Below are 16924 nucleotides of genomic sequence, written 5' to 3' on the forward strand. Positions count from 1 at the left end.
CTAGAGCGGAAGAATCCCAGTAAAGGGAGGCGGGAGTGACTGGCGCTTCCGCCAGGAACCGGCGACTTAAAGAGCCCCGGAGTAAGCAGGCCAGGGATCTACCTGGAGGAGGATTGTGGGCGGCAGCTGGGGAAAAGGAGAAAAGCAGGTCTCTCGTGCCGGCCCGGAGCTGGCCCTTCCTGTCACAGCGTGGAAGGACCACCGCTCAGATGGGGCGCCGCTGCAGTGCGCGGCCTTTCTTCCCTGCCCACTCAGTCCTCTGCTTACTGTTCCGCCTCCAGACCTCCATTGCGCTCGCTGTCTCACATTCTTGCCGACACTCTATTAAAAAGTCTTACCCAGGAGTCATGTCATCGTGTCACCCCCATGCACATGGGTTGAGTTATGGGTCCCACTTTTTTTTTTAGATGGTGGCTGCGGGGAAGGGGAGGGAGTCTCCCTATGTTGCCCAGGCTGGACTCGAACTCCGGGGCTCAAGCCATCTAAGAAGCTGGGACTACAAGTGTCCGGCCACATCTTAAGGTTACATGACTTGTGGAAAAGGACAAGGATAATGAATAGTATGGAAATCACGTTCCAAAAGTTGAAGAAACCGGGGACATTTAATCTGTGGGGAAAAAATGGTATCTGTAGATAAAAAATACCATTTTTAGACCTTTAAAGGTCTCTCTTCGAGTTGAATATAAAGTCAACTCAGAGGAACAATCAAGCAAGAACAAGCAGGAAAACCCTGAGAAAGAAGAGCAGTGAAGGGTGTGGTACAAGAGGAGGGCAGGATCTGTAATAACAGTATGGTACTGGCCCAAGGATGCAGACCGACCACGGGGCAGAATAAAAAATCCAGAAATAGACCCAACTGCACTGGAAATTTGCGATACAGCAAGGCAGCTGGTTAACAGACTTTTTAATAAGTGGTATTACATATCTAGATAACAATATGGAAAATGATAAAACTGGATCTTTTTCTCATTGTTCATAAATTCCAAGTTAATCAGAAACCTGAATGTAAAAAATGAAAACAAGTAGTTGAAAAAATTGAGTGACTGTCTCTATGTATTATGTGAGTGGGCAAGACCTTCCTAATTATGTATCAAAATCCAAAAGCAACAAAGGAAAATATTTGTAAATTTGATTACTGGAAAACCAAAAAAACTTGCCCAACCCCATCCAAAAAAATTGCAAAATAATCAAAGTTTGGCAATGGTAACCTAAGAAAAAATATTTGTAACATATTATGAAGGATTAATATTCCTAAAATATAAAGTGCTTTACAAATAAGAAGATAGCCGCCAGCAAACCTATAGAAAAATGGGCTGAGGTAATGAACAGATCCCAGGAAAAGAAATGCAAATAATTTAAAAACATATGGAAACATGCTCTGCCTCACTCATGATACAAGAAATACAAAATGAACCTACAATGAAATATGATTTCTCACTTATCTTGGCAAGATCCAAACATTTGACAACACACTCTGTAGGTGAGAGAATGTGGAGGAAGCAGGCACTCTCATGCTATGCTGATCTTTATATAAAATCATACAACCCCTATGATTTGGCAACGTCTCCCGAAATAACTTGTGTATTTACCTACTGACTCAACAATCCTACTTCTAAAGATCTATCTCAAAGATACTGGGGATATAACAACAAATGCTGAAAAAATATATGCACAAAACGATATTATTCCAGCATTACTTATGACAAAAGACTAGAAACAACCAAAATGGCCATGAATGAAAGACATATTAAATACAACAAAGTATACTGTGAAGCTATAAAAGAAAATAATTTTATATACTGCTAGGGTATGCTGTCAGAATACATTTTTTTAAAAGGTAGAGAAAAGTAGAGACTACTACTTTTATCTAAGAAAGTTAGGATTTTTTTTCTTTACAGCTTTGAGGGAAATATGACATTCAATAAGTTATATGTATTTAAAGTGCACAGTTTGATCAGTTTTGCATATGAATACGCCTGTGAAACCATCATCACAACCAACATAGTCAACCTCCCAAAGTCTCCTTATTCCCTTGGTAATCTCCTGCCCCTTTTCATCCCTCCCTGCCCCTGAAGCAGAATGTCTGTCATAATAGATTAGTTTGCATTTCCTAAAGTTTTATATGTATGTAATAATGCACGATTATATTTTCTCTGGCTTCTCTCATTCAGCATAATTTGAAATTCACCCACATTGCTGCACATATCTATAATGGTTCTTTTTTTAATTGCTGAGTAGCATTTCATTGTATGGGTATGCCATAATCTGTTTATCTGTCATCTATAGATGGATATTTGATTTTTTCCAGTTTTAGGCTTTTATAAATAAAACTTCCAAGACTATCACGGAGATGAATCTGCCGCAAGAACCAGCTGGACCAGGAAATGGAGTTCTTGTCCACCTCCATTGCCCAGCTCAAAGTGGTACAGACCAAGTATGTAGAAGCCAAGGACTGTCTGAACATGCTGAGTAAGAACAATGAGGGAAGAGAATTACTCCTCCCACTGACGAGTTTAATATATGTCCCTGAGAAGCTGCATGATGTGGAACATGTGCTCATTGATGTAGGAACTGGGTACTATGTAGATAAGATAGCTGAGGATGCCAAGGACTTCTTGAAGAGGAAGACAGACTTCCTAACCAAGCAGATAGAGAAAATCCACCAGCTCTCCAGGAGCACACCATGACACCGGCTGTCATGGAAATGATGAGCCAGACGATTCAGCAGCCCAGAGCCCTGGGGGCAGCTCAGGCTGCTGCTAAGACCTGAAGAGTTTGTTGCAGAAATGGGGCAGAGGGATACCCCTTGGGCATGGCTTCCTGGTGCCAGGGAAGGGAAGGGTCTTATATTTAATGCCAGTAAATGTGCCAGCTGGGCAGAAAAAATAAACTGTCAAAAACATTGACCTACAAGTCTTTCTATGCATGTATAATTTATTTTCACTTGGGTAAATGTGTCTCAGGTAAATGTTTAGGAGAAGAATGGCTGGATCATATGACCAGTGTAGGTTTACCTTCTTAAGAAACTGACAAGCTGTTTTTCAAGACAGCTGTACCACTTCACATCCCCATCAGCAGTGTATGATACTTCCATTTCCTCCACATCTTCTCCAACACATGGTAAAATCAGTTTTTGAAATTTTAGCCATTATAGTAAGTGTGTAGTGGTAACTCATTCTGCTTTAAATTGGCATTTCCCTGATAATTATGGTGAACATTTTTAAATGTGCTTACTTGCAATTGGTATATCTTCCTTGGTAAAGTGTAATTTTACTGCATTACATTTTTTTAGATGAATTTTGAGAGTTCTTTATGTATTCTGAATACAAATATTTTATCAGATAGATGCTTTGCAGTGACTCTTTCCCAGTCTGTAGTTTGTATAACAGTGTGTTTTGAAGAGATGTTTTTATTTTGATTAAATCCAAATAATCAAATTTCTCCTTTATGAATCATACTTTTGATGTCAACTGTAAGAAATCTTTGCCAATCCAAGTTCAACAAAATTTTTCTCTTAATTTTTCCTAGAAGTTTTATGGTTTTAGGGTTTACATTTAAGTCTATGATCTGCTTTGAGTTAATTTATGTACATCATGTGAGGTATGGATCAATTTTTTGCATATAAATATCTAATAGTTTTGGTACCATTTGTTGAAAAGACTTTCCTTTTTACATTTAATTGTCTTTCCACCTTTGTCAGAAGTCCACTGTCATACATGTATATTTCCAGATTTTCTATTTTGTTCCAATGGTCTATTCATCTGCTGTCTTAATTACCAGAGCTTTATAGTAAGTCTTGAAATTACATGATGCTTGGGCTATTCTAGGTCCTCTGCAGTTTCCATATGAATTGTAGAATCAGCTTGTCATTTAAAAAAAAATCCTTCTGAGATTTTAATTGGGGCTATGTTAATGCAAGTGATCAAATTGGGGAGCTTAACAATATAGTCTTCTGACTCATAAACAAGGTCTATCTCTCCATCTATTTAGGTCTTCTTTAATTTCTATCAGCAATATTTTATAGTTTTTAATGCATATGTCTTACACACTTTTTGCCACATTTATCCATAAGTACTCCATATTTTTGATACTATTGTACATGGAATTTAACTTCAATTTCCAATTGCTCATTGCTACGATATATAAATACAATTGCTTTTAGATGTAAATCTTTATCTAGCAAACTTACTAAACTAGATTTTTTTCTACATCCCACCAGATTTTATGCATGTTGTCTGCAAAAAAAGACAATTTTACTTATTTCCCAATGTGGATGCATTTTATTTCTTTTTCTTGCCTTAGTGCACTGGCTATTGCCTTATAACACTGAACAGATGTAACGAGAGTTTGTTTCACTTCTGGATCTTGGGGGAAAAACATTCAATCATTCACTATTAAGTATGATGTTTAAGTCTTTCATAAAAGTGATTTAAGTTCCCTTCCATTCCTAGTTTGTTGATACATTGTTTTTTAAATTACATAGTAATCAATTTTAGATTTTTTTCAAAGTGGTTTTCTGTGTTTGTTGAACTGAACATATGGATTGTCTTTTTAAAGTTTGTCATTATGGTTAATTACACTGATTTTCAAATGTTAAACAAACTTTGTATTCTTGGTGTTAACCCTATTTGGTCATAGAGTATTTTCCTTTTTATATATTGCTGGATTTGATTTGCTAAAATTTTTGTTTAGAATTTTTGTACCAATGTTTATGAGAGATACTGGTCTGTGGTTTTCTTTCTTACTTGTCTTTGTCTTTGCCTTGTTTTGATATCCTGGTAACATCAGCTTCATACAATGAGCTGGGAAGTATTTTCTCCTCTTCAGTTTAATAGACAAGTTTGTGTAGAATTTGTATTATTTCTTCCTCTTAAGTTTAATAGAATTCAGCAGTGAAGCCATCTAGGTTTTCTTTGTGGAAAGGTTTTTAGCTGTAAATCCAATTTACTTAATAGTCATAAGGTTATCTGTTTCTTCCTGAATGAGCTTTTGCAGTCTGTGTCTTAGATAGAATTTCTTCATCTAAATTGTCAAATTAGTTGACATAAATTGCTCATAATATTCCCTTATTATAATTCTAACATCTGAAGAATATGTGGTGATGTCTCTCTGATTGCTGCTATTGGTAATCTGTATTCCCTCTCTTCTTTCCCTGTTCACTTTGGCTATAGGTTAATCAGTTTTATTAATCTCAAAGAACCAGGTTTTGGTTACATTGATTTTCTCTCTTTTCCTTTTGTTTTCTATTTCACTGAATTATGCTCTTATCTTCATTATTTCTTTTCTCCTGTTTACTTGAGGATTAATTTGCTTTTCTTTTTCTAGTCTCTGTTGGTGGAAAATAAAGTCACTTATTTGAGACCTTTCCTTTTTTTTCTAATATAGGTAGTGCTATACATTTCCCACTCGTTCTTTGGCGACATTGTACACACTTGATATATTTGTTTTCATTTTCTTGTCTTTATTTTTTTTTCTTTTCTTGAGACAAGGTCTCATTCTGTCACCCAGGCTGGAGTGCAGTGGTACAATCTCTGCTCACTGCAGCCTCGACCTCCTGGGCTCAAGCAACCTTCCCACTTCAGCCTCCTGAGTAGCTGGGACTACAGACACGTGCCACCATGCCCAGCTGTGTGTGTGTGTGTGTGTGTGTGTGTGTTTTGTAGAAACAGGATTTCACCATGTTTAGGCTGGTCTTGAAGTTCTGGGCTCAAGTGATCCTCCTGCCTCCGCCTTCCAAAGTGCTGGGATGCCACTGCGCCTGGCCTGTTTTCATTTTCATTCATCTCAAAATACTAATTTCTCCTTTTCCTTTTAAACTCATAAGATGTTCAGAAAGAAGTGTGTCACCTAGTTTCCAAATATTTGGGGATTTTCCAGATATTTCCATTATTCATTTCTAACTTAATTATATTGTGAAGAGAACAGACTTTGTACTACTTGAATCATTTTATATTCATTAGACTTGTTTTATGGCTGATAATATAGTTTATTTTGGTAAACGCTTCATGTGCACTAAAAAGTATATAATATGTATTCTGCTCTTCTTGGGTGGAATGTTCCATAAACCTCAATAATGTCAAGTTGGTTAATGATGATGTTCATAACTTCTAGATCCTTATTGACTTCCTATTCTATCAGTTATTGAGAAGGGATACTGAAATCTCCAATTATAATTGTAAATTGATCATCAATAAGAATAACTGGCCAGGCATGGTGGCTCATGTCTGTAATCCCAACACTTAGGGAGGCTGAGGCAGGCAAATTACTTGAGCCCAGGATTTTGAGACCAGACTGGGAAACATGGCAAAACCCCGTCTCTACAAAAAATATAAAAAATGGTAGCGCACACCTGTAGTCCCAGCTACTCAGGAGGCTGAGGTAGGAGGATCACCTGAGCCCAGAGAGGTCGAGGCTGCAGTGAGCCATGATCACACCACTGCACTCCAGCCTGGGAAACAGGGTGAGACCCTATCTTAACCAAAAAAAAAAAAAAAAAAAATTCTTGATTGGATTGAAACACACCAAATATTTTTAAATCCATGACAGCATAATGATTATTAGAAAGAGTCAGAAAAAAACAAAACCCTTTGGGCATCATTTGATAATGCCACGAATGAGTTGTCTAACTCGTTATTTTGAAAACTGTTTAAATAAACAAAAAGAATCAAATATTTACCCTGCCTTAACTATACAAGCCAAATCTCAGTGTAAAGAATACTTGATCATAAGTTTCTCTTTGTAGAAATACCCCAGCCTTTAAATGAAGGAGGAACAATATAAAGAGAATTTTAAAAAAAGAGGGACACCCAGATGTTAAATGCCTCCTGATGGAAGTACATAACATCTCCTATTAAGTATTCTTGACAAACAAAATTGAATCTGAATTTGACTACTGATGCAACTATCAATTCCCAGGAAATATAAAGAACCAGAGAAACATGTTAAAATACACCAGGGGGATGTAGTCAGCAAAATCTAGACCATCATATACCTTAGAAGCCAAACAAAACTGTTTCTTCAATGAATGCACTGCAATAATAACAGAAAGAACTCCATAGACAGTAACTGGTATGAGACTCACCCTCCCACTGAAAGCAACAAGCAAACTAAACAAAAGATATTTTAAAAACTGTTTTTCATATAGAGAACAACAGGCAGCACACAATTGTGACCCCTGACTTCAGTGCAGGGATAGGGAACCCAAGCAGAGTACACCAATCTTGCAGAGGAGGCAGAGATTAAAGCTCGGGGAGACTGAGGCATCTGAAATATGCAGGAAAAGGTACCAGAAAGATGGATACTATGGGCTGGGCACAGTGGCTCACACCTGTAATCCCAGCACTTTGGAAGGCCGAGGCCGGTGGATCACGAGGTCAGGAGTTCGAGACCAGCCTGGCCAAGATGATGAAACCCCGTCTCTACTGAAAAATACAAAAATTAGCCGGGTGTGGTGGCAGGTGCCTGTAATCCCAGCTACTTGGGAGGCTGAGGAAGGAGAATCGCTTGAACCCGGGAGGTGGAGGTTGCAATGAGCCAAGATGGCACCACAGCACTCTAGCCTGGGCAACAGAGCAAGACTCTGTCTCAAAAAAAAAAAAAAAAAAAAAGATGGACACTAGGAACAAGTAGAGTTCCAGAAATATGCAAGGAGGTCTCCCCTTCAGCCTCAGCCTGAATTCTAAACAGCACCTGTGTAGGGTAAGATTCCTTGAGGATGGGCAAAGAATAACTAAAGGAAAAAAGAACAACTGTAAGCTAAACAATTCCCAGAGTTGTCACAGGGCTGCAAGACATTTAAATTCCAGCTAGTCAGAGTGAACTGACACACAAAAAAGTATGGCCAATAAGCAGTGAAAAAGTGCTCAATATCATTAATCATCAGGAATTACAATTAAAACCAGAAAGACATACCCACTACAATGGCTAAAATTTAAGACTGATAATACCAAGTGTTAGGGAAGGTGTGGTCAAATGGAAGTTTCATTAACTGCTGATGGAAGTATAAAATGGTACAGTCACTTTTGGGAATTATTGGGTGATGGTCCCATGGATTCTCTGCTTTTGTATATTTGAAATTTTCCAGGATAAAATGCTAAAATAAATTAAAGTATAACTTCAAATATTTAAAGGATTACTATGTAAAAAGAAAACTAGATTCTATAGAGGAAATCATCTGGAGGAAAATTTGGAGTCAGTATAAGAATGAAATAGGCAACAAAGGAATGTATAGCCTTGCAAGGTAGGCGGCTTACACTAGGAACCGGTGATGCACAGGTCCCAAAATGGCAGGGTTAGAGTACAGGGAATTGCTATGACTACTGAGAAGTTGGACTAGTAGCTTCTAAGGTCTCTTCCCACCCTAAGATTCCACTAACTATTCATCAATTATTGATCTATGAGTCTGACCTCTGGTATAGTTTTCCCAATAAAGTCAGCACCCCATTACTCCACAACCCTATGAAACAATTATCTATATGAACTACTTGATACTTTGCGTAAACTATTTCCTATATTCTCCACTTTCTCCAATTTTCACATGTATTTGGTAAACCTTTTTTGAAGCCTTTCAAAAGTCAGAATTACACTTTATACCTCTTGGAATCTTGTATTCCGAGCACAATTTCTGGTACATATTTAGCCATCAAAATGCTCTTTTGACAACCCTCTCAAGTCGGCATCTTATAACACTGCACCCTTATATCTTGCCATTCATGTCTGTCATTCCCTGTTATCCCCTGATCACAGATCGTATCCTACACCACTCCTATATGCCCCAACCCAGGCCTAGAAGAGGGCTCTGTGCGTATCTAGAAATACAATGAATAAAGAATTCCTTCTACAACTGGGGCTGTTAAATTTTTCAAGTGATAATTTCACTCTGAAAACCAAATTCTGAATTCTGAGACTGTCTTAATCCCTGAAAACTTCATTATTCCAACTGCAAAGATAATACACACCTTCACCCAGGTGGCTATCACCAGAACAAACATGAATAATACTGAAAAATGGTTTGGTTTTCCTACTTGTTTTCCATCCTGGTGGTCTTTCTCCTGAAACCCCCAGGTATTCAATGTCTTTATATGCCCTCTGACCATCCAAATGAGAATTAGGTGAGGGATGAGATCTTACAAAATGCCAGTTGCTACACCAGACATTTTACATTATCATGTCATTTAATTCTTACCAACAATTGGAGTATGTGTTATCTAAATTTTTCAGATGAGAAAGTTGAGGTTCAAAGTTTAGTAATTTGCCCTAAACTTCTAATCGATAGCTTTGGGATTTGAAATAAAATCATCTTGGCTTGAAACCCATCGATTTTAACAGAAAAACAACAAGAACGCTCTTTCCTATTGGAGTCTTGAAATAACAGAACCTAAAGGAAATGGCTTTGGTGAGAAGCATACTTTCTCTGTAGCCCTAAGGGCAACCTGGCCTCCAACTTCAAGAGCTTGCTTAGTCCTCTAATTTACCAAGAAAAAAAGTCCAGTTCCACCGAGTACCACAAGGGGGAGCTAAGTCCTAAAAAGCCTAGATAAGCTTCTAGACATTAAATTTAGTCTCATTTGGAGCATGGCTCCCTTTAGAAAGATCTGAATAAATATTCTGCCATAAGTGACTCTTTCTAAGAAACAGACCTGACAATCCCTTTCCTGCTTAAAATCTTCCAAGGATCTCTGCCAACAATGGTCTGACCACTCACTATGGTGTACAATTTCCTTTCTGACTTTCCCTGAGTCCCTCCAACAGACCTTCTCCCTCCTAACTCCATACTTTTTTATTTTTATTTTTTCTGAGGCAGGGTCTTGCTCTGTTGCTCAGGCTGGAATGCAGTGGCAAGATCTCAGCTAATTGCAACCTTTGCCTCCCGGGCTCAAGCTATTCTCCTGCCTCAGCCTCCCAAGTAGATGGGATTACAGGTGTGCACCACCCTGCCCAGCTAATTTTAACTCCACACTTTAACAACACCAACTGGCCGGGAATGGTGGCTCACGCCTGTAATCCCAGCACTTTGGGAGGCCAAGGTGGGCAGCTCCCATGGGCTCAGGAGTTCGAGACCAACCTGGGCAACATCACAAAACCCCACCTCTACAAAAAATAGCCAGGCATGGTGGTGCACACTTGTGATCCCAGCTACTCAGGGGACTGAAGCAGGAGGATCGCCTGAGCCCAGGAGGCAGAGGTTGCAGTGAGCTGAGATCACGCCAATGCACTCCTGCCTGGGCAACAGAGCAAGACCCTGTCTCAATTTAAAAAAAAAAGAAAAAGAAAAAACACCAACTACCCACGCTTCCCTGGCTTCCCCAAATAACCTTTTCTTCATGCCTCCACTTCTCTGAATGTGTTATTTCTTCTGCCTGACTGCATGCTGCCCGCCCCCCTGCCCATATCCTTCCCCTAGCCCTTCTATTTGACAACTCCAAGTCAAGCTCCCATCTGTCTTTCGAATCTGCTTAAAGCATATTTCAGCGAATTTCTGGCCTTTCCTATCACTCTCCCTCCACGATGAACCAATTTATGCCACAGATTGTTCTACCATCAGGTAAATACTTCTCTTCCTGCCCATTATCATATTACATTTCAAGTGACTGTCTTTCTCTCCTGGCTAAACTGAAAGGTCCCTGAAAGGAAGAACCACGTTTGACAGGTGTGCTTGTGCCCAGCTCCAGCATGCAGCAAAGCCTCCTCATGTGCTGAACTAAGAGCCCATTAAAGCCACACACCTGTGGCTCATTTCAGGGTCTCTCTTCAAAGGATCAGGAGTCAGGTTCATAAAGACATTTTAAGTTCTTCACCTCATGCTCAAAATCAACTTAAAAACTGTAATAATCAACATTTTAGTTAAAAAAAAAAACTATGTTAAACTTACCGACTTAGTTAAATAAAACATGAATGAATATATTAGAAGGATTGCGTTTTCCAAAGGTGTGACACTTGCCGGCTCTTCGGCGGCTGTCTCTAGTTGCTTGTTTGCATCAATAGCATCCATAGGAGTGTCTTCTGTTGTAACTGGCCCTGGAATTGGGAGGAAAGATAGACATTTTGTGCTTTAGAATAAGAATTCTCTTTAAAAAATACTTATTGAGTATCCACTAAATATTAGGCAGTGCCTGGAAAGTAAACGTTCTCATCTCTCACTGGATGTTTACTGTGCACTGTGGTGAAATACTCTTTGTGTCGGTCTATCCTGGACTATTACACACTACAGTGTTCTGTACCGTCTCCTATGAGCTTATGCTATAAACATACTTGGACCCCTTCACTGTATTTTAAGAAGTTTTACTTACCATGTCCAGATAGCAAATCAAAAAAAAGAACTGCATTGCATTGTATTTTATTTGGAAAGAGAGGGGTAAAGTAGAGGAAAAACAGAATTTGTGAGTTTTAGAGCAGTGGTTCTCCAACTGTAATTTGCATCAGGTCAGTCTTTCCTGGAGGGCTTGTTAAACACAGATTGCTGGTTCCACCCCCAGAGTTTCTGATGCTGCTGGTCTGGTTGAAAACTACTGTTTTAGAGCATAAGGCCTTTTAAGAATAATATTTTAGATTGAAATAATTTACACAAGATAGTGACAGCCAAACATTGGTTTGTAGGTTAGTTATAGTCTCTGGTGTCTTTCCTATTTTTGATCTCCATCTGTCTTGACGCCTGCTTTTCTCTCAATTAGCTCTGGGATCCTTTTTTCCTTTGAATTTAACAAGTCTCTAGCTCCTGCCTTTGACAATGAATCTCCTAGAAGGCCTTCTTTATGATTTCTCCACTTTGTAGAAAAAAATTAGCAGGCTTTACCTGGGTCCAGGTCTTTCTCAGTATTTGGCTTCTGTGACACTTCTGAGGCATGAGTGTCCCCAATCACACGTTGGTCCAAGTGGGTGGGTTCTTCAGGAACCTGCACATTAAGTTCTGCTGTCTTCTCTCGTGAGAAATTATCTTCATGCAGTGGTTGCATCTCTAGGGTGAGAAGAATACACTGGGCTAGCACAGCTTGATGACACTACCTGTTAGGCTAATCCCACTGACCACACCAGGGCACCTCAACATTGACCTCCATGCATGGGCATCCCATGGAGCACAACTGGGCAGGGAAATAAGAGTTTCAGTTTCTTTTATTCCATTTAAAGGATGACTAATCTACATAATAAAATCTGCAGAGGAGTATTTCATAAATAAATACATTTATGGTAGGGACTTCAGTAACATCTTTCCTTGGCAAATCAGCCTACACCCACACAAATAAATGTGCAAATGAGAATTCCACTCAAGAGCAGAAATGTGAAACATCTATTCTGCACAGAAGTAACATGAACTCTTGCATACCCTAGCATGCCTTTCTCACAGAACTAGTACAGACAGTTCAAGCTGCCACGCCAAGGCAGCTTGCTGAGATGTCTTTCGAATACTTTCAAAGTACCTCTAAGAGTCAAACAAAGTGAAGCCATCTCCTCTCCTAAGAGGCTTGGGGGACAGTCCAATGTGATCCACAGCAAAGGTGAATTTCCTTGTAGCCTCATATTTTACCCTGAAAATTCATCTGAATATTGCCTTCTTATCCAAAATATATGTTTTAATTAAATGCAAAAAAGTTCTCCTCCCCCATTTCTTAGGAAAAATTAGCACTCTGGAGTAATATGTTTTCCTGTGGCTTCCTGTCCCCTTGGTACTCTCGATTCAGATACATCTGTCTGAAAAGCCTGGATATACCAGGTGCGGTAGCTCACACCTGTAATCCCAGTACTTTGGGAGGCCAAAGTAGGAGGGCCACTTGAGGCCAAGAGTTCAAGATCAACCTGGGCAACATACCAAGACCCTGTCTCTACAATAAATAAAAATTATTTGGGCACAGTGATGGATGCCTGTAGTCCTAGCCACTTAGGAGGCTGAGATGGGAGGTTCGCTTGGGCCTAGGAGTTGGAGGCTGCAATGAGCTATGATCATGCCACTATACTCCAGCCTGGGTGACAGGGTGAGAGCCTGTCTTAAGAAAAAAAAAAAGAAAAGAAAAAAAGAAAGAGGAAGGAAGGAAGGAAGGGCAGGTGGGCAAAGGGAAAGAAAAGAAAAGAAAGAGAAAAGCCTGGATGCAGAGAATAGAACAAGGAACTAGGAATCAGAATGCTTATGTCAGGATATTGGCTCGGGGTTAATTCAACTGAATGGCTTCCACGCATCAAGCACTGCATTAGAAGGCATCCCTGTCCCAATCTTGATTAATCTGCATGCAAGAACCTTACGGCCCAGGAGGGTTTAACTGGAGTAAGTGCTCCCAAGAAACAGGAAGAACAAGCCATCCACAAAAGATAAAATTGGGGAGAACGTAGGAATTTAGCCAAGGCATTGATCTAAAAGTTATACCAGTCAATCCATGGTTACAGAGCAGTTATCTGACGACTGAAAAATTGTGTTCAATAAAACCCTTTCATAATTTTACATGACATTGGTATTTTGTATATTACTTTCTGGTTTATATCTTTCTCTTTAGCTTTTTACAAAGTTTCCTTTTGAAAATGCTAACCAGTCTCAACTATTCTAAGGGAAACAGCAAGAAATTCTTCTCCATGCTCCAGCCTAAAAGAAAGATGGCAGGAAGGAACATGTGGACCTCCCTGTGTTGTCCCTCTCCTTTAGGCACATTGGAAACTGAACAGAGCTTCACAAGATAGGAGGCACCTCAGCGACCCACCCACCTGCTTCTCTAGCCCTGTTCTACAAGGCCATAGGCATCTCACCTTCCATTGCTCCACCCAAGCCTTCCTCTAGAGGTGGTGCCATCACCAGTGTGGCTGTCTCCTCTGCTGTGGAGTGCTTGTACCTGACAAAATAGATGAGGTCTTGAATGTCATCAAGCACTGCGGCCTCTTCAAATATGTTATTTTCGTTCATTCCCAGATCTCTATTTTCAGCCACACGAGTATCAAGCATTTTTTCTGCTATGCTCAGAATTTGTGACTCAGAAGCACGGAAGACCTTATCTAGGACTTTTTCCATATTATAGGGCAGGCTCTCCTGCTGCGCTGACTTCAGTTTTGATGACATTTCTTGTAGCAAGGCTTCCAGCTCATGGACATTAAAGTACTTCTGGAGCCGCTGCAAAGACTGTTGTTCTTTAAAGAAGCTGCTTATGATAAGTAAGTCCTCCCTCTTGTCACTATGCTCTGGCTCTACACTTGTATGTGGAGTCCAGTGGAACGAGTCATCTTCAGGGTCTGAAGCAGCAGACCCCTGGCTTTCTGTGCCCATGTATTTCTCTGTGTTCTCATGGTCCTCTTTTGAGAGTTCTCCCTCAGGCTCCCCTGCAAGCCCTGAGGTCTTCAGATGTTCCTCAGGGTTGTCGTTCTTCAGATAATCAGAATCTTTATCCTGAAACACTTCACCTAATTCTGGAGTCTGAGTTTTTATGCTGTCAGAAAAGTCACTTCGTTCAAATGGTCTCTGTGCTTTCTTATCTGCCAGAGGGCGTTCTTTTTCCACCATTGTATTTGGTTCCCTGCCTCCTGTGTTGACCCCTTTGGCAGCAGTCTCACTTGTTTGTTCACTATCCAAAATCATACTAGTTTCTTGCTTGCTTTCTTCAATTTCTGGATCTGGATGAATGGTCCCTAAAACTGCTCTGTCAGGGACTTGCAGATTAACATCAAACTGCCTGCCCTGATTCCCAGGGTTTTTTTCTTTAGACCGTTTTGCATTTATAGCGTTTTCATCCTCTAGTAGTTCTTCAGAGGGATAATCATCCTCTTCTACTTTAGAAAGGAAAGCTGGTCCCCCTGTGCTCTCAGTTTGGTCTGTCTGTCCTACCTCTGTGCCCTGCATTGCCTTGTGATGAAAAAACTCTTCATCCAAGGAGTCGTCTTTGGCTTCTCCCTCAGAGAGCCTTATCTTCTCACTCATTTGCTTACCGGCTGTGGCAGCCACATCTCTTTCTTGTTGCCAGGGAAGATTTCTTCCCAGAATGGGAACCTCGTCTTCCAGTTCTCTGGGCAAATCAATCTCATCTGGAGAGGAGAATCTAGGTTGGTTTTGAGTTTTAAGAACTAATTCCTCTTTCAATTCCTCACGTTGATGCTCCACTGAAAGCGTGTGCAGTTTGGCCCCATTTACCAAAGCGTCTCCCTCCACACTGTCTCTGGATGCGTTAGGGTGGTCATCTCCCATGAGTGGTGCACTACCCAAGGATTCCTGTTGAATCTTTCTGTCATTCATTTGATTCCCTGCAGCTTTCTGTGCAGATTCACTCTCTGAGCCACCTTCCAAAATCTGCTCTCCAGGCTTTTCTTCGTGGAGCATTCCTTTTGAGATATGAATAGCTGCTCCTTTTAGGTCATTTTCTGTATCATCATAAGCTGATTTTAATGTGTCTTTACCCTTTTCAGCAGCTGGCATAGAGTTGAGGTTATTGCTGTGAACAGAACTGTGCACAATCATGCCTTCTTGATTTTCATCCTCTAATTCTGTCTCATCTTGTACCAGGCCCCTCTTGGATTCCTGAACTCCCCTCCCTTTTCCTTTAATGTGATGTTCTGCGTTTACTTCTTTGTCATTATTTGTTTTAGGAATGTCTACAATAAAAAGACCATCATCTACATTGTCAGGGTCACTATAATCTGTTGCTGACTGTGGTTTCCCCTGTTTGCTGTCTGGGACTAATGCATCATCATCATCTTCTTTTTCTTCCTCTGAACTAGAGCTCTCTAAATCCATCGTATCTCTTGTTTCTTCACCTCCTGTGACAATAGAGAAGATAGTGTCCCCCCAGGTTGTTAGTATATTTTTATCATCATTTTTGATGCCAGGGGGCACAGTTAGCTGAACCTTGTCCTCTTCATTTGAATTCTGCTCTTTATCTGTTGGATATTTCTCAACGCCAGACTTTGCTGGAGTTTTCATATCTTCCCCATCTGTAAAGGTAAGTAATGGTAACTCATCAAAGTCTTCTTGGTTCTCATCTTCCTTTCCAACTGCATAATACTCAGTATCCAATTCCTCATCAAAATCATCTTCTAATGAAGTAACGAGTCTGGTTGTCTCATCATCAGATACAAGTGCATCAGCTGTTGAGCCAAATTTGGTTTTCAAGTCTAGAGTCATTTCTTTTTTCAAAAGTTTATAGGCATCAATCTTATCCTGTTCATTTGAGACCTGAGAACTATTGCTGGTTTTGTTGTTTTCACTTTCTGGCACTTTTAGTTTATCTTGCAGCATTTCTTCAAAAGATTCAAATGAAGCCTGCTCTCCCTGAGCATGATTTGCTTGGCTGTTTGCATGGGAGTGGTGCTTCTGAGTTGTAAACTGTTCCTGAAGATCCTCAGTGTTTTCTGAGAATACACTATCACTTTCCTCTGAGTTGGCTTCTACTGGTTCAGGTTCAGGTTCCCTTTCCTTAGATAATTCAGGGTTTTTTTCCATATCCTGTGAAGTTTTTTCTACAGCTTTCTCAGAATCTGTAGCTGCAGAATTGTACAGTTCCAAAAACCCTAAAAGTTCTTCTACATTATAATTATGAAAATCATCTCTTCCTCCATCAAAACAAACAAAATCCGTCTCCTGTAAGAAAAAGAAAAACATTAGTCTGTCAATAGCCAAGTGTCACCAGAGCAAAGTCTTATCCACGTTAATGATTGAGATAATCTCGAATTCACGTTTGGCTCTAGAGGAGCTTTTGCGTCAACACTGGGCACTGACTGTTCTTGGGCAGTGGGTGGATAGGAGGCTGGAACCCACTTTCCCATCTGAGTAATACTCCAGGCTTCCCTTCATTCTCTCTTCCCCAGGGGAAGAATGATTCATGTGGCTGGTGAGTTTGCTCAGTCCCAATCCTGTTTTCTGTTTGGGACCTGCTGGAGAGGAAACACATATTCTGTTCCTCCATGCTGTCCGTTTTACAGGGACAGTCCCACCTGGGGAGACCCCTATTGGGTAGCTCTGTCTGTG

The 16924-nt window shown here is 40.2% G+C and overlaps 1 protein-coding gene across 5 annotated transcripts in view; it reads right to left on the reverse strand.

Moving 5' to 3' along the window:
• The window catches only part of MIA3 (MIA SH3 domain ER export factor 3), a 48417-nt gene that overhangs the window by 21927 nt on the left and 9566 nt on the right, over positions 1-16924 (reverse strand). For all 5 annotated transcript variants that reach the window (XM_009441548.5, XM_016939348.3, XM_016939363.4 and 2 more), the window contains exons 4-6: positions 13726-16537; positions 11792-11953; positions 10871-11016 (exon numbers count right to left, since the gene is read on the reverse strand). In XM_009441548.5, coding sequence (XP_009439823.3) covers positions 10871-11016; positions 11792-11953; positions 13726-16537 — 3120 coding nt within the window. The remainder of the gene's footprint in view (positions 1-10870; positions 11017-11791; positions 11954-13725; positions 16538-16924) is intronic.

Source organism: Pan troglodytes, chromosome 1 (assembly GCF_028858775.2).
Source record: "Pan troglodytes isolate AG18354 chromosome 1, NHGRI_mPanTro3-v2.0_pri, whole genome shotgun sequence".
In the NCBI taxonomy this organism is placed as follows: Eukaryota; Metazoa; Chordata; class Mammalia; order Primates; family Hominidae; genus Pan; species Pan troglodytes.